This window comes from Malaclemys terrapin, chromosome 7, assembly GCF_027887155.1.
Source record: "Malaclemys terrapin pileata isolate rMalTer1 chromosome 7, rMalTer1.hap1, whole genome shotgun sequence".
NCBI lineage: Eukaryota > Metazoa > Chordata > Testudines > Emydidae > Malaclemys > Malaclemys terrapin.
Window position 1 is genome coordinate 7,781,949 of NC_071511.1, and position 24,385 is coordinate 7,806,333.

Below are 24,385 nucleotides of genomic sequence, written 5' to 3' on the forward strand. Positions count from 1 at the left end.
CTTGGCCATGACTCCCTCACTCTTAGCAGTGGGGAAGAACAGTGGAAGCAATATAAATAGCCATGTTTCAGAGCTTCATCGGGTGTCATGGGATGAGTCAATGTACATAAGAACGGCCGTACTGGGTCAGACCAAAGGTCCATCCAGCCCAGTATCCTGTCTACCGACAGTGGCCAATACCAGGTGCCCCAGAGGGAGTGAACCTAACAGGTAATGATCAAGTGATCTCTCTCCTGCCATCCAGCTCCACCCTCTGACAAACAGAGGCTAGGGACATCATTCCTTACCCATCGTGGCTAATAGCCATGAATGGACTTAACCTCCATGAATTTATCCAGTTCTCCTTTAAATGCTGTTATAGTCCTAGCCTTCACAACCTCCTCAGGCAAGGAGCTCCACAAGTTGACTGTGTGCTGTGTGAAGAAGAATTTCCTTTTATTTGTTTTAAACCTGCTGCCCATTAATTTCATTTGGTGACCCCTAGTTCTTATATTATGGGAACAAGTAAATAACTTTTCCTTATTCACTTTCTCCACATCACTCATTATTTTATATACCTCTAACATATCCCCCCTTACTCTCCTCTTTTCCAAGCTGAAAAGTCCTAGCCTCTAATCTCTTCTCATAAGGGACCCGTTCCAAACCCCTAATCATTTTAGTTACCCTTCTCTGAACCTTTTCTAATGCCAGTATATCTTTTTTGAGATGAGGAGACCACATCTGTACGCAGAGTTCAAGATGTGGGCGTACCATAGATTTCTATAAGGGCAATAAGATATTCTCCGTCTTATTCTCTATCCTCTTTTTAATGATTCCTAACATCCTGTTTGCTTTTTTGACTGCCGCTGCACACTGCGTAGACGCCTTCAGAGAACTATCCACGATGATTCCAAGATCTTTTTCCTGATTAGTTGTAGCTAAATTAGCCCCCATCATATTGTATGTATAGTTGGGGTTATTTTTTCCAATGAGCATTACTTTACATTTATCAACATTAAATTTCATTTGCCATTTTGTTGCCCAATCACTTAGTTTTGTGTACAGTGTTCCCTCTTTGGTCCATGATATAACACACTGATCTGGTCCTGGACATTCACTGCACTGCAAATCTTACTCACTGTCCAGCTGGGTTCCTTTCTCCGCACACCTCACAACCAGGATTACAATGTACTGCAGGTTAAATTCAACTTTTAGTGACACTTGTACAAACCCACTGCCCTTCGATAATGTTATTGTATTACTGTAGCACCTAGGAGCCCAGTCAGACCAGGACCCCATTGTGCTCGGTGAGGTACAAAAACAGAACAAAAAGACAGTCTCTGCCCCACAAAGAACTTGTGTGATCCCTGTGCCCTCAGTGGACCTGACAGCCACAACTGAGTCAAACTTAGTAGAAAGATCTTTTGAAGAGGCATAAGGAGGAAAACAACCCAACTCACTCTCCCAAAACTCTTTGGGCTCTGCAGAAGTGAGAGTTAACACAACTGTAAAAACTTTATGTTTATCATTAATCTAGAATTTTGAATACACACAAGGCACAAAACTCCTGAGTATGAAAGCGACATTTTCACATAGTCAGCCATATAGTAAAGCCACACCTTTATGGTAAAATATAGTTAGCAACCGGGCTGATGGGAGGAACTATGACTTCAGAAACAACACCCTTGAGCAAGTGTCTGTATGTGTTTGATTGACCAGGCTGCTCTACTCTCACATACTAGTCCAGGAAACAACTGTGCCCCTCCCGACTTACTGCAGTTACTCAGCATGGGAACTCTGAGTTTTATGAACTGAACTCATACACTCCCACAAGATAAAGACCAAGTAAATTAAACAATTTCCTGGTTGAAGTGTGAAGTTTCACTTTACTTTCTCTCCCCCTGAGCCCAAAATCTCTTAATAAACTCAAACCTCTGCTACGGTAGTACAAAACAACAACTCCCTTCTGCTACTACATAATGGGCTGCAACTTTAAGAAAACTAATATTCAGAATCCCTCACGCCCAAATGATAAACTGATGGCAAATATGTCTTCTATAATAAGCAAGGATAACCTGTATTATTTGAACACAAAGCACAGCTGGAAAATAAGTGAATTGCAAAATATTTAATGATACTCTTCTTCTGAATTCTGTTCAGTGCCTCAGATGTTGAGGAAATGAAAAACCACAAGACCTCTGCTTCACACACAACTGAATGTCAAGGCACATCAATGCCATTATTTTCCTTCACTGAGTGGACAGAGAGATGCATCTGACATAAGCAAACAGCAGTGATAGGAATAAGAATGCTTATTTCATATTCATAAAACAATAATCTGTTTGGACTAAGGAATTGCTGAAGGAAAAACAAATTAAGCTTCTCTTGGGTTTGGCATTAATTATTCCCTTTATACGAGTTAACAGATGTCAATATATAATATTTTGCTTAAAAATTATTTGTTAGGCAATATAATGATTTGCATATATGACAAGTAAACACTTGCTGATTTGATTAAATTTTGCCATTGTCAATGACACCATTTAAAACAATTGGAGCTTCAGTTGTTGAAAGAGATTAATTTTAGTCCCTCTTTTCAGTGAAGTTACTACTTTTCATTAGATTCCACTGTTCAGGTCAGTGCTGGAGGTCAGTCAATGGTAAAACAGAATTGCTTATAATTTCTTTAAAGTGACTTTGCATCTGTCTACTTATACAAGCTTCTTCACTTTAATATCTGATTGTATTTTATCCTTCCTGTGTGAGAGGGGAATTTCTCCATTTTACAGGCTGGGAACTGAGGCACAAGGTAGATTAAAGTGACTTTCCCAAAGTCGCACATCAAGTCCGTGTCTGGGCTGAGAACTGAATCCAGCTTTCCTGAGTTCCAGTCCAGTGCCCTATCCAGTCGACCACTGTTCCTACCCTGTCAATAGCTTTTAGACTTTCAAGTACATTGGGTCCATCACCAGGGCTCCAAGAAAGTCCAGTAATACAAATAATCAATAATAATAGGTCAGTGTTTTTCAACACCGGTGAGGACAAAAGAAGAATTTGGTGAGAACAAGTAACTGCTCACTTCTCAGCACTCTACCGGGGTTTGCTGATCAGCACTGCACTCCGCTCATCTGAGGGTGTCGAACAAGCCCCTTAGCACTGCTGTGGCACTGAAGACTGCAACTTCTTTTCCACCTTATTGTGTGAGAAAGAAGAGCAATGAAATCCCACTGATGCCTCCCAGCAGCTTGGAAAACGAGGACAGAGACCAGAACTCTCCCTTCTTCATGCAGGTAGCCACAGGAAAGGGAAGAGAGCTCAACTCCTGCCAAGGCAGAGGCACCCATGGAATTTGTGCAAAGGAGACAGGCAAGTGGGATCACAGGAAGAAAAACGTGGCCAGATTTTGGGCTGCTAGGGGAAAAAAAAAAAAAAACATTCAGAACCACTTCGACAGCCAATCTGATATATGCAGCACTGACTAGCTGGAAGACAGCAAACAAAGTCAGAATAGGATGAAAAGCTCAAATAAGACTCAAATTTTAAAGGTGGTATTTCCATTTTAAAAACCACGGTTGGTGTTTTCCAAGAAACATTACTAATTTATTTTCTTAAATGCTGCCATTAACAGTCAGACTTAGGAAAACTGTCAAACTACAAGAACATCATGAACTTCTCCTCAAACAGAATGTCCTCAGCTTTGCACTACCCACTTCCACAAATATACACTTTAAAGACATTTAAAAAGAGAGTCCTGTTTTAAAGTATATTTGATCATTTTCTGGAAGATTTAATTTCTTGTAGAGTCCTCAGCTAAAAGTTCAGAACTATATATTGTAGTCAGCTGCCCTCAGGGGACCTTGTGGTTTGTAGTGTATCAGAGGGGTAGCCGTGTTAGTCTGAATCTGTAAAAAGCAACAGAGGGTCCTGTGGCACCTTTAAGACTAACAGAAGTACTGAGAGCATAAGCTTTCGTGGGTAAGAACCTCACTTTTGTATAATTCTTAGAGGCTCTACCTGTTTTGGAGATATTTGCCATCTTTAATAGGCCTGGAAACTCCCAAGAGCAAATTTTTCTTTTCTTGGATACGGTAGGAAACAGGTTAAAGGTTGTAGGGTAATTAATAACTGACTACTGACTCCAAATACTACACTAAACATCATAACCCATGGGGATCAAAGCTCAATATTAGTTAAGAAATGGAAAAGGCTCATTAGATTATCTTTTCCATCTCCCTGTCAATGCAGAAAATAGTATTCAGATTGAGGAAGGACCCGATATCAAACTGCCATTTGTTTACTGAAAAGAAAAAAATATAAAATGTTTATTTTTAAATTGGCAATAAGCTTCTCTGTGACCATAAGATGCACAGCAATAAGGATGGTCACACGTACATCGTGAGTTTAGCCTCTAGTTTGTCCAAACCTGGCACAGTTGGTTTGTGCCTGTAGATACGTCTACACAGCAACCAGACACCTGCAGCCGGCCCTTGCCAGCCAACTTGGGATCACAGGGCTCAGGGTGCGGGGGTCTTTCATTGCTGTGTAGGCTTCAGGGCTGGAGCCCGGGCTCTAGGATTGTGCGAGGAAGTCTACCCAGCAATGAAACAGCCCCACAGCCCAAGTCCCGCGAACCCAATTCGGCTGGCACGGGCCAGCCATGTGTTTTTCTTTGCTGTGTACCCTGTGTTTAATAGGAGACTGATACACCGTTATATGTCCTCCGAAATCCTAATTGAATCCCACACATTTTCTTCATAAATTACTGCTGAAAATGAAAGCTGAATTTCAGCTGATATCATGCTGACTTGAAACAGTGTCACTGATGGCCATGGAGCCAAAAGGATAAAGCGAAATCAGTGAAATCACAGGGCTGACAAGAGGTAGTTCAGAAGTGCTTCACTGAAACCAGACAAAGCCCCTCTAGGTGACTAAAACATAAAAGCTGGGGAACGTTGACTGGTGTGCCGGGACAGAGTCAAAGGAACTGAAGTTAATAACTTAAAAATGGATGATGAGCAATAATTTCTATAAAAACAACAAGGAGTCTGGTGGCACCTTAAAGACTAACAGATTTATTTGGGCATAAGCTTTCGTGAGTAAAAACCTCACTTCTTCGGATGCACCGAAGAAGTGAGGTTTTTACTCACGAAAGCTTATGCCCAAATAAATCTGTTAGTCTTTAAGGTGCCACCAGACTCCTTGTTGTTTTTGTAGATACAGACTAACACGGCTACCCCCTGATACTTGACACAATAATTTCTATAAGATTCAAAAATCTAAAAGTGGACAAAGCCAAAACCACCCCTTGTACTTATGCGTTAGAGCGTCTGACATTCCTATTAGTTAAATGCCTTATGGCAGATAAGTGTCCTGCTGAAAACTATTTTAGAAAAAGTACTTGCCCACTGGGATACTAAGCAGACATGCTAGAAAGGAGTGGGAAGCAAAGGGAAATAGTCAGAAAGTGAATGAGAGAACAAAGGGAGAGAGAAATAAAACAAAACAGAAAAAGGCCTACAAAGTAAGAAAATTAATTCAGTGAAAAGAGCGGCAGAGAGACAATACACAAAATCTGTATGTAAAAATATAAAAAAAGAAAGAGATAAAGGGACAAAGAGGAGAAGGCTAAGCAAATGAAATGAAGAAAGGAAAAAATGAAATAAAAAAATAGAGACATGAGCTATGGAGCATTCAGGCTGGTGACTTGTACATCTTGGGCTAGATGCTCACATGGTAAAATGGCATAGATCCATTGAGTTATGCCAGTTATCCCCACTGAAAACAGAGTGAAGATCTGGAGTAGGATGGTGATAGTCAGATATTAACGAGAGGTACAGAAATGCCTATGAATAATATTAATTAATTAAACTGGATACATGTTTCATCAAAATCAGTACATGCAGAGCACCTAGGAAATCTGCAGTCACAATCATAGCGTGAGAGCACATCCTAGTTTATTCCATAATCATCGCTGCGGTACGTTGTTGAGGTAAGACCACACCATACTTATCTGTGAGTCTCTATGTTGCAATGCAATTTAGTCCCCAAATCTCTACTTCTATTCAGCCCTTGAGTACCATATTAAACACCCATCTCTGAATAATACAGACAACTGTCAAACCCTTTTCCTTTTTTTTTTTTTTTTAAATCTGTGACTCTAGTACTCATAAAAGTGAGGGAGGATCTAATAGTGCTGACCAGTCTCAGGCATAGTGCAGGTAACTGTTCAAATCTCCCACCAGATAATTCTGCCAGCACCTGCTCCCCACTTCTCCCCACCCTGACTTGCAGCACCCTTGCTTTTCTACTTGTGTGTTCTTTCAAGTACAGACCTATCTATCAAGCTGATGTGTGCCATGGATTGTAAAAATCCCCAACCCGGACTAGGTCAAAAGGGACAATCCACTTCCTTCATTTGTAACCTTGGGCATAACCTGAATTTAGGCCTCTACTGGCGAAACGTCGGTGCCCATCTAGCTCTGCCATGAGAATATAAACAATTTCTTTATCCTTCTAATTTTTGTTATTAATATTACTGGGGAAGGGAGGGAGAGTCACACGCTCCGTAATTTATGTAGGCCAGGGGTCGGCAACCTTTCAGAAGTGGTGTGCCGAGTCTTCATTTATTCACTCTAATTTAAGGTTTCGCATGCCAGTAATACATTTTCCCATTTTTAGAAGGTCTCTTTCTATAAGTCTATAATATATAAATAAACTATTATTGTATGTAAAGTAAATAAGGTTTTTAAAATGTTGAAGAAGCTTCATTTAAAATTAAATTAAAATGCAGAGCCCCCCCGGACCGGTGGCCAGGACCCGGGCAGTGTGAGTGCCACTGAAAATCAGCTCGCGTGCCGCCTTCGGCACGCGTGCCATAGGTTGCCTACCCCGATGTAGGGGTAACTTTTTGCACACACCAGGGGCTCCTTGCATTCATCCATTCCCTTGCCCCACAAGCTCCCTATGGGTCACCCTCCCATCCCCTCTTTTTCACGACTCCCTACAACTCCTCCCAATCTCCCCTCTGCCAGGGGTTCTGTGTACCCCACTATCTCCTTTCTTCCTACGATCGCTCCCCACACCATCAGCTGTGTGTATACTCCTGTTCCCACTCTCCTCTTTCCTCCCATAACAAGGTCCCCAATCTTTCCCCACCCCACTGAGACGTTTTGGGCTTCACCCAGGCCAGTAAAGGGTTCTGTCACTGCCTGCTCTTGGAGGCCTTAATGCTGTGCTGCTGTGGCTCTAAGCCCTGATACCAGTAGCCAGCCCACAAGCACAAAGGTCTCACCCGGCTTCCAACAGCCTACTTACTCCTTGCAGGGTGGCCCCCACAGCCCTTCCGGTCCCAAGCACAGCTCTATGCGCACACAAATACATAAACTCATCATGACAATCAAGTTCAAAACATGACAAGCTTTCATAAAAGACCTCACTTGACAGAGTTTATACACAATACGACTGTACACTACCAGTTGTATCAATTGCTCATTCTTTGGGGTTCAGACCCCCATTCCCTCCATGGGGTGGACCTTGACTGTCACAGTGACACCACAGGTTCTGTGTGCCTTCTCATTCCATTCTTCACTCATAGCAGGGTGCCCCATTCTCCCACGGCAGGGTCTCTGTGTGAACCCTAATTCCCCCATGCCAGAAGCTCTGTCTGCCTCCCATATTCCCACCATACTAGGGCTTCTGTATGCCTCATTCCCCCACACTAGGGTCTCCCAATCTGGGCCCCCACCATGTCAGGGACTGTTTGCATACTTCCATGACCCCCCTCCCTCCATTCTACCCTGCCCCAACTATTCTTCTTCATTTCTGGGATATAGGTCCTTCTGGGTGCCAATATGTTAAATTCCATTGGAAGGATGAGCAGGGGTGAGATGGGGAATTGTTTTGCTAGAAGGCATTACTAAGTGCCATTGATCAGTTGTTTGATCTACAGACAACTGCGGAGACTCTAGAGGCTATGGCGGTGCTCATGTGCTGGCAGGGGCTTTGTGGGTTCCCCATTATGCCCCTTCTGGTTTACCCCCCCCCCCCAAAGAAATAAGGTTCTGGCTAAAGATGCCTAGAACATTCCCTGATCAATTCCAAACTTCAGATGTGGCATCCAAAAGCAATAATTTTATATAGAGAGAGATCAACAGGGAAATGCCCTTGAGGAGAGTGTAAGGCCTTCACAAGCTCGGCCAATTGTTTGTATTATAGCAGTGCCTAGAGATCCCCAACTGTGCTAGGCGCTGTACAAACACATGATAATGGAGCACCTGCCCTTAGATAAATCAGACGAGTGGAATTTTATACCTCCCATTTTATAGATGGGGACCTGAGGCACAGAGAGATTAAACGACTTGTCCAGGGTCACACAGAAGGTTGGTGACTGAGTTAGGAACTGAACCCAGGTCTTACGAATCCCAGTCCAGTGCCTTAACTATATGACCATCCCGTCTCATAGACCAGTGGTTTCCAACCTTTTTTCATTTGCAGAACCCTAAAAAATTTCAAATGGAGGTGCAAACTGCTTTGGAAAGCTTAGACAGTCTGTGGACCACAAGGGTCTGCAGACCACAGACTGAAAACCACTGTTTTAGACCATCCTTCTAGTAAGTTATCCTCAAGTGTTCACAAGATCATCATTTATATTTATTCAGCATATTACTCATTTTGATAGACAAATGTCCTTATTTTAGTGCATTAGGAAACATCCTGTACAAAAACAATTCTTTTACCTTAGGATCAGCAGTGAGCAATTTGAATGCCTGATAGACTTGTGCTTCCTTCACACCTCCACCAAGATCCAGGAAGTTGGCTGGCTTTCCACCATTAAGGGAAATGATATCACAGGTTGCCATAGCAAGACCAGCTCCATTCACTGTAATTGTAAGAGTCAGAGGCTGATATTTTACAAAAGGGAATTCAGACTTGTGAAATGTGATTTAACTATGGCACATCAGTTCAAGGCAAGGACTAGTCCTAAAACTTCACTTCTTTCCGGCTCCACTTGATTTGTTTCAAATTAGGCCAACACCTGAATTTTTCAGGAGTGACTTAATTGACATAAATGGACAAAATCATATGAAGACTGTTCTGTAAAAAAAAACCCAAAACTTCTGAGAAAAGGGATTTCATAATAATTAAAGAAGATTACGCACCACACATGTAACTGCACATAAATATCCCCCTCAGAGTAAAGGACAAAAATTATTCTTAGCCCAGCAGAAACCCAAAGTAAAGTATCCTTCACTTATTACTGATCCTGTAATTCCCCTGCCACACTTACAAACCATGTCTAATTTCATTAACCTTGGTAAGACTAATACTGCATTACAAAATATTTTAAAACTGAATATTCATTTTAACAAATGTGTTCAAATCATGAAAATTCTTACGCGATGTTCAAACAGGGTAATGCTTTCTTCTATTAAAATGTGTTTAGACACACTGGCATCCCATATCCTTTGCTACTTTACATGCTGCTAGTGTTGCAAGGACATTAACTCATCCGGGTGAGATGAATCAGAATGGTTTGGTACATTAAAGTTATTGCTTCTGTACAAAGTAAGTCCTTTTATATCACATGTAATTGTATGCAGGTTTCTACTGTACAGAATAGAACCATAAGGATGAGGTCTCGGGCACTGAATTCGATGATAGTGATGGTTTAATGAGCTGCACGTTTTTTTTAATGTTAGTTCCTTTAAAAGATTAAGACCAATGCAGTTTCAATGCAATGAATTAGTTCTACTGCAACCTGAGGATCTTTCAAATAAGTGGGTAGAGCATAAATCTAAGCACTATAGTCTGTGGGCAGTAACAAAAGTTATATTACATCCATATACCACTCCTCCATCTCTGGAGGATAAACCATTTTAGCTAATTCGGATCAAAATGATGAAGTCAATTCTTTTCAGAATAAAATGTTCTGGCTTAAACAATTTACATGAAACTGAAGACGTTTTACATAATTATTTAAATTTTTACCTATTTTACTTCTAGGAAAAAAGGAATTTCAGTTAAAACAAAGGTTTCAACATAATGCAAGATTTATCAATTACTGTTTGACATGAGAAATATTGAGATGTCAAGGGAGCCAAATTTACATTGTGAGAAACCAAAGTTTAAATCCAGTTTGTTTTTGTTTTTTAAAGCCTTTTAAATAGCATTTTCTGATTTTTTTAAATAATTCTTCTTTTCCCCCTGCACCCATTGTTGATATTTAGAAGGGTCATCCGGGCTAACCTGAAAATAGCAGCGCCAAACACGCGCAGACTTACAGATCAACTTCACCCCCTTTTTAAACTATGTGCACACTCCTGCCTGCTGCCCTTTCAATTTCAGCTTCATGTTTGCTGTTGGTAGTACTGGTATTACCTATTACTACTATTACCTTCTTACAGAATTTGGGGAAGTACAGGCGACATCAGCAAAACAATAAAAAGGACTATTCACTCAAAGTGCTGTCAAAAAATAGAATGAAAATCAAAATACATAAATCAAGCAAATTTTACAAATTGAGAAACCATATATTTGTCTTTAATATCTTTCTGTCATAGTAATACTCACTATATGACTAACAATCAACCAATGAGCTAACAATCTTAGGGGTCACTTGTAACAGTAGATACTGGGTCATCAGATGGAAATGTGATTTTTAAATTGGTGGTGTCACTTTAAAGAGTTCACTGGTAATAAAATAGGACCGGATGCTGAAAACACTTAAGCATGTGAGTAATTTTATGTATTTAGATTATTACTTAATTGTAAATATTTCTGATAATACTCTCTGTAAATGACTGTAAACAGAAACAGATTAGTCAATTGATATTGAAAACTCTGAATTGTTAATTGGTTACTCCAAGGTAACAGACGAAGACAGATTACTTTTCTTACCAAAGCAAGCAATGTTCCCATCCAGTCCTATGTACTTTAAGTCATATTTGGCAGCTTCATTTTCCATAGGCTCATTCTCAGACTTGTCATCCATGGCAAATATCTCTTTTTGCCTAAACTCGGCATTGTCGTCAAAGTTTATCTTGGCATCAAAGCAAACAACTAAATGAAGGGGGGAAAAAAATCATCAAATTACGGATACTGAATGGTCGTTTTTAATTCAGAAATTCACCACCGCATATGTAATGTCACAAAAAAGTGCAATATTCTTTCATAATTATGTACTAAGGCCCTGATTCTGCTTCCATAGTAATCAACAGAAGTTTTGGAAAGCAGGACTAGGGCCCTAAAACACATTTTTCCAAAGTCCAGGCATGGGTGATGGCAGTGCAAGCTTCTCCACGCAATAATGTCAAGGTGTCTTAAGTTATGGGTTGTGGAAACCACTTCTAGAGTAGGAGAACAGTTTGTGTTCCATGCTCATTTTAACTGCCCCATCCATAAAGATGTCAGTTACGAGGGTGGTTTTCATGATGTATGTTGTAGTGACCCCAACAAATCATTTCAACCATTAGCAAACTTGTAGATCCCCCAACCTCAAAGTGTTACAACTTTTTGAAAAGATCACAATGGATTTAAAGTCAAATGCACAGTCATATATATATTATATATATATACACACACACACACACACACAAAACACATTAAATAGCTCCATAGTAGATAAACTTTTTCTTCAGTTATATTCTTTATTTTACAGTCTATTTGGTTCCTTGCAAACTCTTCCTTTAAAGAAATGAACAATAGCTTTAAGTATACATTAAGCATGATCAACACAACTTTTTATAAATAAAGAAAATGGGAAAGTACATCCAAGGCTTTTCTTCAACTTGAACATCTGTTGTGGTTGTAAGAAAGCACTAAGCAGCAACTAAATAGGACTATCTTTAATAATAGTTATGGGCTATTTTAATTCTAAGGGTGAAAAATGAGTTTACTATGAACGGATATGATGAACACTGACTGACTACTTTTATGGGTTTTGCAAAGGCAAACATCTTAATAGATTAAAAATGTAATAGTAAAAATAAGAATATATACAAATTATTATTTAAGCACTAATGACCTCTGGTTTGGACGTTTACTAGAAATTAATGACTGGCTGAAGCAATTGATGTTTTGCGGCAAGCCAGCCAGACTAAATGCCTGGAAACCATTAATGCTATTATTATAATATAAAACTGATAGCAATGTTTGTCTGTATCTATTGTGTCTTCAGCTGTGTCTTGCCACTGTTGTGTGCACATATACACAGACATACACAGAGAGCAAACAAAAGAGAATACCATATAGGAAAGTATTACTCTTACTTTCTGATGGAATAGTTTTATTTGAATTCTTTTAAATAAAAGAATTTTCTGCCCTCGACTCACAATCAGTACTGGAATAAATCACAATAGATCAAGACCAGTCACAGCTACTGCAATTTTGGAGAGCTGCTTACTAGTGTACATATGTGATAAATATCCCATGGAAGATTCTAGATCTTACCCTATAATAAATACAAATTATGCGAGTAAGTCATGTGGGAATCTGCTAGAACAAGAAATATGTGAAGTCAATAATATGCTTTCCAATGTATTAGTAATGCATTAATTTTTGTTAACAATGAATTAGGGCCTATACCAACATCAGAACCATGCAACCAACTTCCCTTTTCGAATGCTCCCTGGCTTATTTAATGAAACGCCCAGAGCTAGAATAAAATGCAGTTTGGGGGGCATTTGGTTTTCCATTCTAAGTTTAACTTAGACAAACATTTTCAGTGTCACATTAACGGAATCTTATTTCTGTGGAACATTCATCTTTAACAAAAGGCCACACTACGTACAAAGTAGCAAGAAAAAAACAACACCTATTAATATTTATCAAACAATTTTCACCATCAAAAGCACATTGTTACACGCGTGATAGATTATACAAATGAATTTTCCTTCTGAATAAATATCAAAGAAAGCTTCAATACTTATATTCATGGAGAGTTTTTGTTGTTTTTCTTAGTAGTAAAAGATTTGGGGAGTTGCTAATTCAACAGCTTACACCGAGAACAAAAAAATAATAAATAAATATTGACAGTTATAGGCCTTTGACCCAAGAATATTAACAAAGGAATGTGTTACAAAATGAGACAAAAGGAAACACACAGGACAATACATTTCATAACAGAAATGCAGACATAAGTGAAAAATGAAAGCAGCAAAAAATAAGCCCATCTGAATTGTTATTTTGACAAGAACAAACTCTCTTCATGTGCTGTGCTGTATTTTTTCAGGATAAATAATTGCAATAAGCTATTCAAATGTGCCTAGATACAGAAGGGTGTGTTGTTGGGTTTTTTTTTTTTTTTTTGTTAAGTTTTTAAAGGATGAAATGCTGCTGGCATCCTCTGCTGTGAACAAAGCAGCAAATGGGCAGAGGGAGAATTCCATGCATCTCTGCCACTCATGCAGTTCCTCCAGGCACTCTGCTCCTGCTCCCCTCCTACACTCACCTGGTATAGAAGAGTGGAAAAAAGTGGTGCGGCCACTGCGGCAGTCCTTCTGAGGATGCCCTGCTTGGCAACCTTCTGCACCCTCAGCCATTCCTGAAAAGCTCAGAGGCTGTCCCAGCTACATCAGCTCACCTCTCCTCTGCCCTGAACCTCATCAGTAGAAGGTACTAACCTGGCTCCCCGCATCAATCTCTCAGCTACAGAGCACGATCTTGTTCAAGAGCACCAATACCTGCACTTACTCATTACTCAGCTTCCCGATGCTCCTTCTACCTCATTGCAGAACCTACATGCTACCTTCACTCTTTGCCCCAGCTCCAGGTCAGATGCGTCCCCCAAGCATCAGACACTGGCCTCCCTGCTCCCACACAGCCATCAGATTCGGGCACAGCCTTAGCCTTTTTTGCTGGAGTTCTCAACAGGGCGATTTCTCAACAGTTCTCTAGCAGCAGAAGGTCCACACAGCCGAAAGATGAAACATGCAGCAACCTCTCCCTGTTCAGCAATCCACAGCTGTGGGCCTGTTTCGCATGCAAATCCTGAACCAGAGAATTCAGCCCTTAACGTCTTCTAATTTAAGTGAAAAGTTTCTAATACATTAAAAAAAAATCGTTAGTATGCAAACGGCATATTATTTGGTAATTGAGTCCAGCCTGTTACCAGCCCAGGATTGTTCCCCAGTATTTATTTACTTGTTTGAAGATATCGTGCCTCTTTAAAAGGTCTCATATCGCTCTGTTCATCACAATCCTATTGTAACAAGGCTGCCACTTCCTGAGTAGTCTCTTGTGGCTGGAGTTCCCTTTGCAGCAGCCTCCCTCTGTTCTCCTCTTCAGGGCCCTTTACAGCCTCTCTCATAAGTCTTACACCCTCTGCTTGGGGCAGGTTTAATGCCCACAAACAATTCCAAACAGTCCATCATTGCCATCCAAAGGTTCCTACTGGCTCTTCCGCCGTTCACATGGAGCTCTTCACAGGGTCACTTCTCAGAGCTCTCTCTCCCTGGAGTCTGGCCTTTTGGCTCTGGCTTCCTTCTCTTGCCTGTGTCTCCCCATTTGAGGGAGAAAGCAGTTGATATACTGCCCTCATCCAGAGGGCTCCTCCGAATTGCTGGAAGAGAGGGGAACCCTGCCTCACACTACACTACAAGGCTCCTGATCCGGGGCCTTAAAAGAACAATGTCCTGGGGTTTTCCCCCCATCCAACACAAAATTTCCTGGGACTGCAGTCTCTCTTCTGTTACACCAGGCCATTTCCTGGGCCTTTGATCATTCCAACTCCCTGGAATGGGGTCTTGTGACCTCCCTCGACTCTTAAAGAGCCAGTTTACCCCATTATACGTATCAAGAGAATTTGGACCCCACTTTTTGAAGTGATCCAAACAAGATAACCATTATCAGTGTATATTTCAATACCTTGCTTTTACTCAAATTATTTGACTATGCATCCCCGTTTTAGTGAATGGAAAAACCATAGAGTCAGATTTTTAAGGCCAGAAGGAACCACCAGATCATCTAGTATGACCTTCTGTATATCACAGACCACCAGCACCGCCCAGCACCCACACACTAAACAAAAACGCTGCTCACCTTACTCCAATTTGTTCTAGTGAAGTCAATAGGATTTTTCACATAAACGAGGCAAGCAAGATTTGGTCTACTGGGGTTCCTGAGGGCAGAATTCCCCTTTATGTTTAAAACTTGGCTTCTGGTGGAAATACATTGGACAACAGTCCTGGCTTTGTACCACGGAAAAAAAGTTTCACAAACTGGGTGAAAACGTAATAAAGCTATGATTGATTGATAGGAATTTTACTTAAATTTATTAAACTGAATAAGATTTATGAAATAAAGGTCATTAATCCATTTCTATGTCATTAGTGCATCTTAGATGAACTAGAAACCAAGCATCCAATACTGTACTAAAATTCTCAAATTGTATTTTCCACTCTGAAATATTGTTGTTCGTTTTCCAAATGCAAAATCTATACAAAATACTTTAGGGTTTTTGAAAACAACAGAAAATAAAAACAAAACAACCCCACCAACAACCACCAAAAATATGCTCTTGTATCAAGGCAGCATTTATAAATTTTGGTAATTAATCATTTTTTCCTAATTCAGTTTTATTTGACTACTGCTCATTATACTCAAAACACACACATACACTTGATCATGATTATAATTCAATCTCTGAATTACTGTCACATGGAACTGCAAGAAAATTATTTCTACTGATGTTTGTTTTAAAAATGTCACTTTGTGATACTGCATGTTAATGTCCAAAAACCTGAACAAAAAACAACTTAGCTGCAACAACACTTATCAAGTGGGGTTTTTGTTTAAGTTTCTAGTAGTCACTAATACCAACAGAATTTCAATCTAAAGCACAGGAAAAGTCTGTTGTCTACTACTCTGCCAATTCTTCTGTGTTTGATTTAATGAATAAAAGATTGTTGGCCAGTTGGACAAAAGATTGTTACAGTCTCTACTCACAACCGAGTTCTTGAATTTCTGAGCAAAGGGAACCAAACTATATTAAAACTATTCTATTTAGTTTTTAATGAAAATAAGTTTATGTACAAAGTAACTATGGACAATTAAAAAGCTTGTATTTATCACCACTCCTCCCAAAGGAGCTGATGAAGATGCTGTCTGATATGGTGACTATCTTTTCCTATTGGAATGGAAGATTTCAACAGCCATGATGACAATTCCTGTTGCTGTAATAACCCAAAATCTCCCCTCCACATTTTCTACCTTCAGTTTCTAATCTCTGGGCCTATATGGACAATCAGTCATATCCTGGATGCGATTTTAAGGCTCTAGATAGACAAGAAACACCCCTGGACAGACCACCACTTCCTAAAGGCACAAATCAAATCTCTCCCAGTTGCAAGAGAAGTAAACACAAACCAGAACGGTCTGCCCACAAAGCTTAAATTCCAAAATATCCTTACAGATAAATCTACCCCACTAGCAAGCCAACCTGATTGCCTTCTATGATGAGAAAACTGGATCTTTGGATATGGGGAAAGCAGAGGATGTGATATATCTTGAATTTAGCGAAGCTTTTGATACTGTCTCCCACAGTATTCTTGCCAGCAAGTTAAAGAAGTATGGATTGGATGAATGGACTATAAGGTGGATAGAAAGCTGGCTACATTGTCGGGCTCAACGGGTAGTGATCAATGGCTCGATGTCTAATTGGCAGCTGGTATCAAGTGGAGTGCCCCAGAGGTAGGTCCTGGGGCCGGTTTTGTTCAACATCTTTATTAATGATCGGGATGATGGAATGAATTGCACCCTCAGCAAGTTCGTGGATGACACTAAGCTGGGGGGAGAAGTAGATACGCTGGAGGGTAGGGAGAGGGTCCAGAGTGACCTAGATAAATTGGAGGATTGGGCCAAAAGAAATCTGATGAGGTTCAACAAGGACAAGGTTAAGCAGCAGTTCTGCAGAAAAGGACCTGGGATTACAGTAGATGAGAAGCTAAATATGAGTCAGCAGTGTGCCCTTGTTGCCAAGAAGGCCAACGGCATATTGGGCTGTATTAATAGGAGCATTGCCAGCAGATTGAGGGAAGTGATTATTCCCCTCTATTAGGCACTGGTGAGGCCACACCTGGAGTAGTGTGTCCAGTTTTGGTCCCCCCACTACAGAAGGGATGTGGACAAATTGGAGAGAGTCCAGCAGAGGGCAACGAAAATGATTAGGGGCTGGGGCACATGACTTATGAGGAGAGGCTGGGGGAACTGGGGTTATTTAGTCTGCAGAAGAGAAGAGTGAGGGGGGATTTGATAGCAGCCTTCAACTACCTGAAGGGGGGTTCCAAAGAAGATGGAGCTCGGCTGTTCTCAGTGGTGGCAGATGACAGAACAAGAAGTAATGGTCTCAAGTTGCAGTGGGGGAGGTCTAGGTTGGATATTAGGAAACACTAATTCACTAGGAGGGTGGTGAAGCACTGGAATGGGTTACCTAGGGAGGTGGTGGAATCTCCTCCTTAGAGGTTTTTAAGGCCCGGCTTGACAACGCCCAGGCTGAGATGATTTAGCTGGTGTTGGTCCTGCTTTGAGCATCTTCACCTAAATGTAGCCAGTTTCTTGGATCCCTCCCTGTCAGGCTTCTAGCCAGGACAGCAAATAGAGATGGGGCTGATGATACTGAAGGATGATCTTTTGCTGTTTATGAACCATATTTATAGGCCATGCATCTACAATCTTATTGTCTTACTTCTCCACAGCGTGTGGTATGGCCAACTATGGAACCCTGCTGCCCTGACTCAAAGAAATTGAAGGGGTTAGTGGATCATGTGGAAATAGCTTCAAAGATCCTTCGCAGGCCAAACCTAGAGAGAGGCACGTAAGAGATACTGCCTCCTCCACCTTCAAAGCCCTAGGTGTGGATCCCATAGGGATCCGTCCACTCTCTCGTCTTGTTCATCTCAGTGAGCCCATTAGAGCAGACTGTGAAACGTTACAGACCAAAAATGCTAGCAATAAGCCAATGACATCTAGCCCCGTATTACCTTCACAGCTGACACTAACAGCATCATCTTTCAGCGAACCAGTGACATGGCTGATGTCAGCAACTGGACGAAGAGTATCTCAGAAGACGACTTAGGTGGTACTGATGGGGAGATGGAGGAACCTGCCCCTTACGTTACGTTACCTTCCACCAAAGGCATCTGATAATTAAGTCTGTTCACATCCTCAGCATCCACATGAATACCTACTCAATCTGGATACCTAAATAAATACAACCACACACACAAAAATGCCATTTTTGAGATTCCTATAATCCCAAATGTGTCAGCCTTAGACACTGCTATCCAGCACTCCTCACTTCACAGAAAAAAAAATGAAACTCATGTGGTCAACAGCAGAGCTTTCTCAGCAAGGGGCCCATGAATCTGGAATTAAATGTCAGAAGAGATCAGGGTGAATATGAACCTTATGAGCTTCAGAGTAAAATGCACAAGACCACCTCTTTGGTCTAGCCTTCCCACAGCACCACAATAAATAAATACAAAATACATATGTAATCCCTAATAAATGGAGGGAATAGCCAGAGAAGAAACATATCCTTACAGTTACATGTCATAATTTTGGTAAGTTCTCTGATGCTAGGGTGATGGGTGCTGTTTGAGAACCTAATAGTCAGAATTAACAGATCTTCCAGATATTGAGTATTGACTGACATATTCCAACAAGTCCTTTGACTATTCCATCATGATGGTTGCAGGGTCCAACCTTTCTGATAGCCTCTTTGACAGGCCCTGGCAAACAGACTTGCAAGAGCTGCTAGGTCATATTACAGGCTCTTTAAAAACGGATATCCTGTTGGAAGGAGTGAGAGGATTAATGGAGTGGGGGACCATAGGAAGTAGCAAAGTGAGTATTGGTTACTTACAGGAGGGGGCGCATCAGGTTTAAAACAAACATAAGGAAGTACTTCTTCACACAACGCACAGTCAACCTGTGGAACTCATTGCCAGAGGGAGATGTGAAGGCCAAAAGAAGAACTGGGTTCAAAAAAGAATTAGATAAGTTCATGGAGGATAGGTCCACGGTGGCTATTAGCCAAGATGGTCACAGATGCAACCCCACATTCTAGGTGTCCCTTAATCTCTGATTGCCAGAAGCTGGGACTGGATGACAGAGATTGGATCACTTGATAAACTGCCCAGTTCTGTTCATTCCCTCTGAAACATCTGGCACTGGCTGCTCTCAGAGACCGGATACTGGGCTAGATGGACCATTGGTCTGACCCACCATGCCCATTCTTATGTTCCTGTGTAGATAAACCCAAAAGCGATCTGGGCCTGATAATGGGAATGTGTTCTAAGCCCTTGTGTGTACATGCATTTAGCATTCATTATTTTAATAGCAGTGTATAATATAAGATTGTAGGTTTCATTTAAATCTAAATAAGTATATGGTGAATAATTTGCCACCCACTAATTGCTATAATACTATCACAAAGAGCGGCATGGATGTCATATTCTACTTTGATAATACATCTTATTTATTGTAATACATAGTGTTAGCCAGCCCAACAATCTCTACTTCCTTGTCCTTGAAAAATTCCATCCTGGTTGTATAACACAATGGCTGATTGCCAAATGTGGTTGCTGCCTATTGAAATGAATGAGAAGTCTGCCTCTCTTACACTCCGTTGAAACACAGATTCAGCTTTGAGTTATGCCATCCTTTGCACTTCATACCGGCTCCTTTACCAGCACTCTACTTGACCACACCCAAACCACAACCTTTTTCCTTGATGCCATAGCCTCCTCAGCTTCCTCTCCACCACTCCGTTACGCCACTCCTGAAATAAATCCTCTTCTCACTGCTCTTCCATGTATCACATCTCCCAAGAATCAATGCCTTTCTTTACAGCTCTTCCTGCCAGGTTAGATGCTGTTGCTCCATTCAATTCTGTCCTGAAGGTTTACCTGAATATCTAAGACTTTTGCAGTTTGTCCCATTATTAATGGCTTGATGTAAAGGATTAGGGCGATATTTTTGTTCTCCACCATGTCTCTTAAATTCAAACACATCCTTCTACTGCACCAAACCTAACTTACTATTATTTTTTCAAGACTATAATTTTTCAATGCATTTACAACATTGTAAAGAGACAGGGGCAAACCCAGAGGAAACATAAATGGTGTATTGTACATGTCCAGTAAATTGCTGTGAAGACAAGCTGGTGTAATTAATATACCAAGAGTGCAGAAAGGCAGGGTTATATCAGAAAAAGCCACCAACAGAAAATGTGCAAGATAAAGCAGCTTCCTATCTTTATCTTGCAGAGTCTTATTATTATACCTACTTCCATTGGGGAAGCAAATCCTTCACCTTCCCAAAGGATACAATCAGGTGTGAACTCCATTAGTCCAATAGGTCTTCCTCTCTCCTATGCTCTGATATCTTTCATGTTCACGCATCTATAACTCAACTTACCTGTACATTCAAGATGAAATCCTAAAATAATGATTTTTCCCTCTCTAGCCCACTAATTACAATAGCATGAGCAAAAATACTTTGCATAAAAAGTAAGAAAAAGTTGCTGTTTGTCACCAAGCAACATGCAGACGCTGATAAGAACGGTTACTTACCTTCTGTAACTGTTGTTCTTCGAGATGTGTTGTTCACGTCCATTACACATTAGGTGTACGCGCGCCGCGTGCACGGACGTCGGAAACTTTTTCCCTTAGCGGCTCCCGTCGGGCCAGCGGGCCCCCCCTTCCCGCCAGAGCGGCGCCCCGCTCCAGGGTATATATATCCCTGCCGACCCGACCACTCCGGTTCCTTCTTGCCGGAGACTCCGACAGAGGGGAAGGAGGGTGGGAAGTGTAATGGACGTGAACAACACATCTCGAAGAACAACAGTTACAGAAGGTAAGTAACCGTTCTTTCTTCTTCGAGTGATTGTTCACGTCCATTACACATTAGGTGATTCCCAAACTTACCATTGGAGGTGGGTAGGAGTCAAGATACAACTGACTGTAGCACGGCCCGACCGACCATCGCGTCCTCTCTGGTCTGATGATGGATCGCGTAGTGGGCTGTGAACGTGTGCACCGACGACCAGGTGGCTGCCTTACAGATCTCCTGGATAGGGACTTGCGCCAAGAAGGCCGTTGAGGACGCTTGGGCTCTAGTCGAGTGGGCCCGGATCTCCGGGGCCGGAACATTGGCGAGCTCGTAACAAGTGCGTATACAATGCACAATCCATGCCGATAAGCGCTGTGACGAGATAGGCAAGCCTTTCATACGCTCCGCAATAGCAACAAACAGCTGGGGCGATCTGCGGAATGGCCTGATCCGTTCCAGGTAAAAAGCCAACGCCCTGCGGACATCCAGGGTATGTAGGCTGCGGTGGTGAGGGTCCGTATGGGGTTTAGGAAAAAACACCGGTAGGCAAATGTCCTGCCCCATGTGAAACTGTGTTACCACCTTTGGGAGGAATTTGGGGTGCGGCCTCAGTTGCACCTTATCCTTATGGAACACTGTATAGGGTGGTTCCGAAGAGAGGGCTCTCAATTCCGATACCCTTCTGGCCGAAGTGATGGCCACGAGAAATGCCACCTTCCACGAGAGGTGCGTAAGGGAGCAAGTGGCTAGGGGCTCAAAGGGGGAACTCATGAGTCTTGTTAAGACTAGGTTCAGACTCCACGTCGGGACAGGCGGGCGCGAGTAGGGAAACACCCTTTCCAGCCCCTTGAGAAATCGGGCCATTGTGGGGTTGGAGAACACTGACACTCCCACCTCTCCCGGATGGAAGGCCGAGATTGCAGCTAAGTGAACCCTAATAGAGGCGGGCGCAAGCCCTTGATTCTTTAGGTGCAGAAGGTAGTCCAGGATCGACGGAACCGAGGCTTGTAAAGGCTGTATGCGTTGAGGCTCTCACCAGTGGGAGAACCTTTTCCACTTTGCCAGGTAGGTCGCTCTTGTCGAGGGCTTCCGACTATTAAGGAGGATTTGCTGGACTTGGTGAGAGCACCTGTGCTCTGCATCATTCAGCCAGAGAGATGCCATGCCGTGAGATGTAGCGAAGACAGGTTCGGGTGGAGTAGGCGACCTTTGTCTTGCGTGACTAGGTCGCGATGGAGGGGGAGGGTGATTGGATCGGCTATTGACAGCTCCAGCAGGGACGTGAACCAATGCTGGCGTGGCCAGGCCAGGGCGATAAGTATGATCGTCGCCCTGTCCCTGCGGATTTTGAGGAGAACCTTGTGTATGAGTGGGAATGGAGGGAAAGCATATCCCAGGCTCCCTCCCCATGGAATCATGAAAGCGTGTGCTAATGACCCCCGGCTGAGGTTCTGGAACGAGCAGAACTGAGGGCATTGGCTGTTGTCTCTGGTGGCGAATAGATCCACCCGGGGAAAGCCCCACCTCCGGAAGATCGAATGCAGGACGTCTTGCCTCAACGTCCATTCGTGCATTCGGTAGGATCGGCTGAGGCGGTCTGCTAAGCCGTTTTGAATCCCCGGAAGATACGTCGCGATGAGGTGTATCGCATGGGCTATACAGAAGTTCCATAATTGGAGTGCCTCGCGACAGAGGGGAGAAGACCGTGACCCGCCCTGCTTGTTTATATAGAACATGGCGGTAGTGTTGTCCGTCAGGACTGCCACGCTGTGACCTTTTAAGGTGGCGCGGAAGGTCTGACAGGCGAGGCGAACCGCTCTTAGCTCCTTCAGATTGATGTGAAGCAGCTTGTCTTCTCTGGACCACAGTCCTTGGGTCCGCAGTTCTCCCAGGTGTGCCCCCCAACCCAAGTCCGATGCGTCTGTTACCAACGTCAGAGTGGGCTGTGGGGCATCGAAGGGGATCCCTTTGCATACCTGTTGGTGATCTAGCCACCAGCGTAGCGAGCCGAGCACCTGGTTTGGGATCGTGACTACCTGATCCAATGGGTCTCTGTTGGGGCGGTGCGTATGGGCGAACCACAACTGTAGGGGCCGAAGCCTCAGGCGGGCATGTCTGACCACGTGTGTGCAAGCTGCCATATGCCCCAGAATCTGCATGCAACACCTTGCCGTTGTCGTGGGGAACATTAGGACTGTGCTTACAGCTCTGTGAATTGACCTGAACCGTGCCTCTGGTAGGCTCTCTTGTGCGGTTACCAAGTCCAGGGTTGCACCTATGAAGTCCAGCCTCTGTGTGGGGACTAATGTGGACTTGGGCACATTGACCCGGAGGCCGAGCTTGTCGAACGTCTGCAGGGCCAGCGTCACGTGAGACCGGACCTCGGCCTCCGACCTGCCCGCGAGTAGCCAATCGTCCAGGTACGGAAATACACGCATCCTTCTCTTTCAAAGGAAGGCTGCTACCACGGACATGCACTTTGTGAACACTCGTGGTGCTGACGCCAGGCCGAAGGGCAGGACCGTAAACTGGAAGTGGCGCTGGTCGACGACGAAGCGCAGAAAACGTCTGTGGGCCGGATTGATTGAGATGTGAAAGTAGGCGTCTTTCATATCGAGGGCAGCATACCAATCCCCCGGATCCAGGGATGGAATAATAGTTCCCAGGGAGACCATACGGAAGCGAGCTTTGATCAGAAACTTGTTTAGATCGCGCAGGTCCAAAATAGGACGGAGGCCTCCTTTTGCCTTGGGGATCAGGAAGTATCTGGAGTAGAATCCTTTTCCCCTCAGGTCTATTGGAACCTCTTCTACTGCTCCAGCAGCGAGAAGGGACTGAACCTCCTGCTTGAGAAGTTGCTCATGAGAAGGGTCCCTGAAGAGGGACGGGGAAGGGGGATGGCAGGGAGGGGGCGAGGAAAACTGGAGGGTATAGCCCGCCTTCACTGTGCGCAGGACCCATTGGTCCGATGTTATGCGCGACCATGCCGGGTAGAAATGGGACAGGCGGTCTTTGAAAGACAGAGGAGGATCCGGAATGGGATATGGTACGCTGTCCTCGGGCGTAACTTCAAAAGCCTGGCTTATTGCCTGGCTGTGGCTTGCCCTGGCCGTGACTCTGGCCCTGGTTAGGCGTATTGTTACGTCTCCGCCTGTTATCCCTGCCTCGACGGCGGTAAGGCTCGTGTCGGGGCCGAGGGTGGTAATGCCTTTGCGGCGGCTGGGGTTTGAAGGGCTTACGCTGCGTTACCGGCGTGTGCATACCCAACGACTTAAGGGTCGCTCGGGAGTCCTTAAGGCTATGTAGCCTGGCATCCGTTTGGTCGGAGAACAAGCCCGAACCTTCAAACGGGAGGTCCTGCAGCGTGGTCTGCACCTCGGGCGGGAAACCTGAAGCCTGCAACCACGCCGAACGCCTCATCACGACTCCCGACGCGATTGTTCTAGCCGCAGCGTCGGCTGAGTCCAGTGCGGCCTGTAAAGAGGTCTTGGCCACTGCCATTCCCTCATCCACCAGGGCCGTGAACTCCTGATGCGCGTCAGATGGGAGGGAGTCCTTAAACTTGGCGACTGATGCC

At 43.2% G+C, this 24,385-nt stretch overlaps 1 protein-coding gene across 1 annotated transcript in view; it reads right to left on the reverse strand.

Annotated features, from left to right (window-relative positions):
- The window catches only part of SUCLG2 (succinate-CoA ligase GDP-forming subunit beta), a 222,894-nt gene that overhangs the window by 77,647 nt on the left and 120,862 nt on the right, over positions 1–24,385 (reverse strand). Inside the window, exons 8-9 of the mRNA XM_054034186.1 lie at positions 10,876–11,037; positions 8,715–8,857 (exon numbers count right to left, since the gene is read on the reverse strand). Of these exons, the coding sequence (XP_053890161.1) occupies positions 8,715–8,857; positions 10,876–11,037 (305 nt within the window). The remainder of the gene's footprint in view (positions 1–8,714; positions 8,858–10,875; positions 11,038–24,385) is intronic.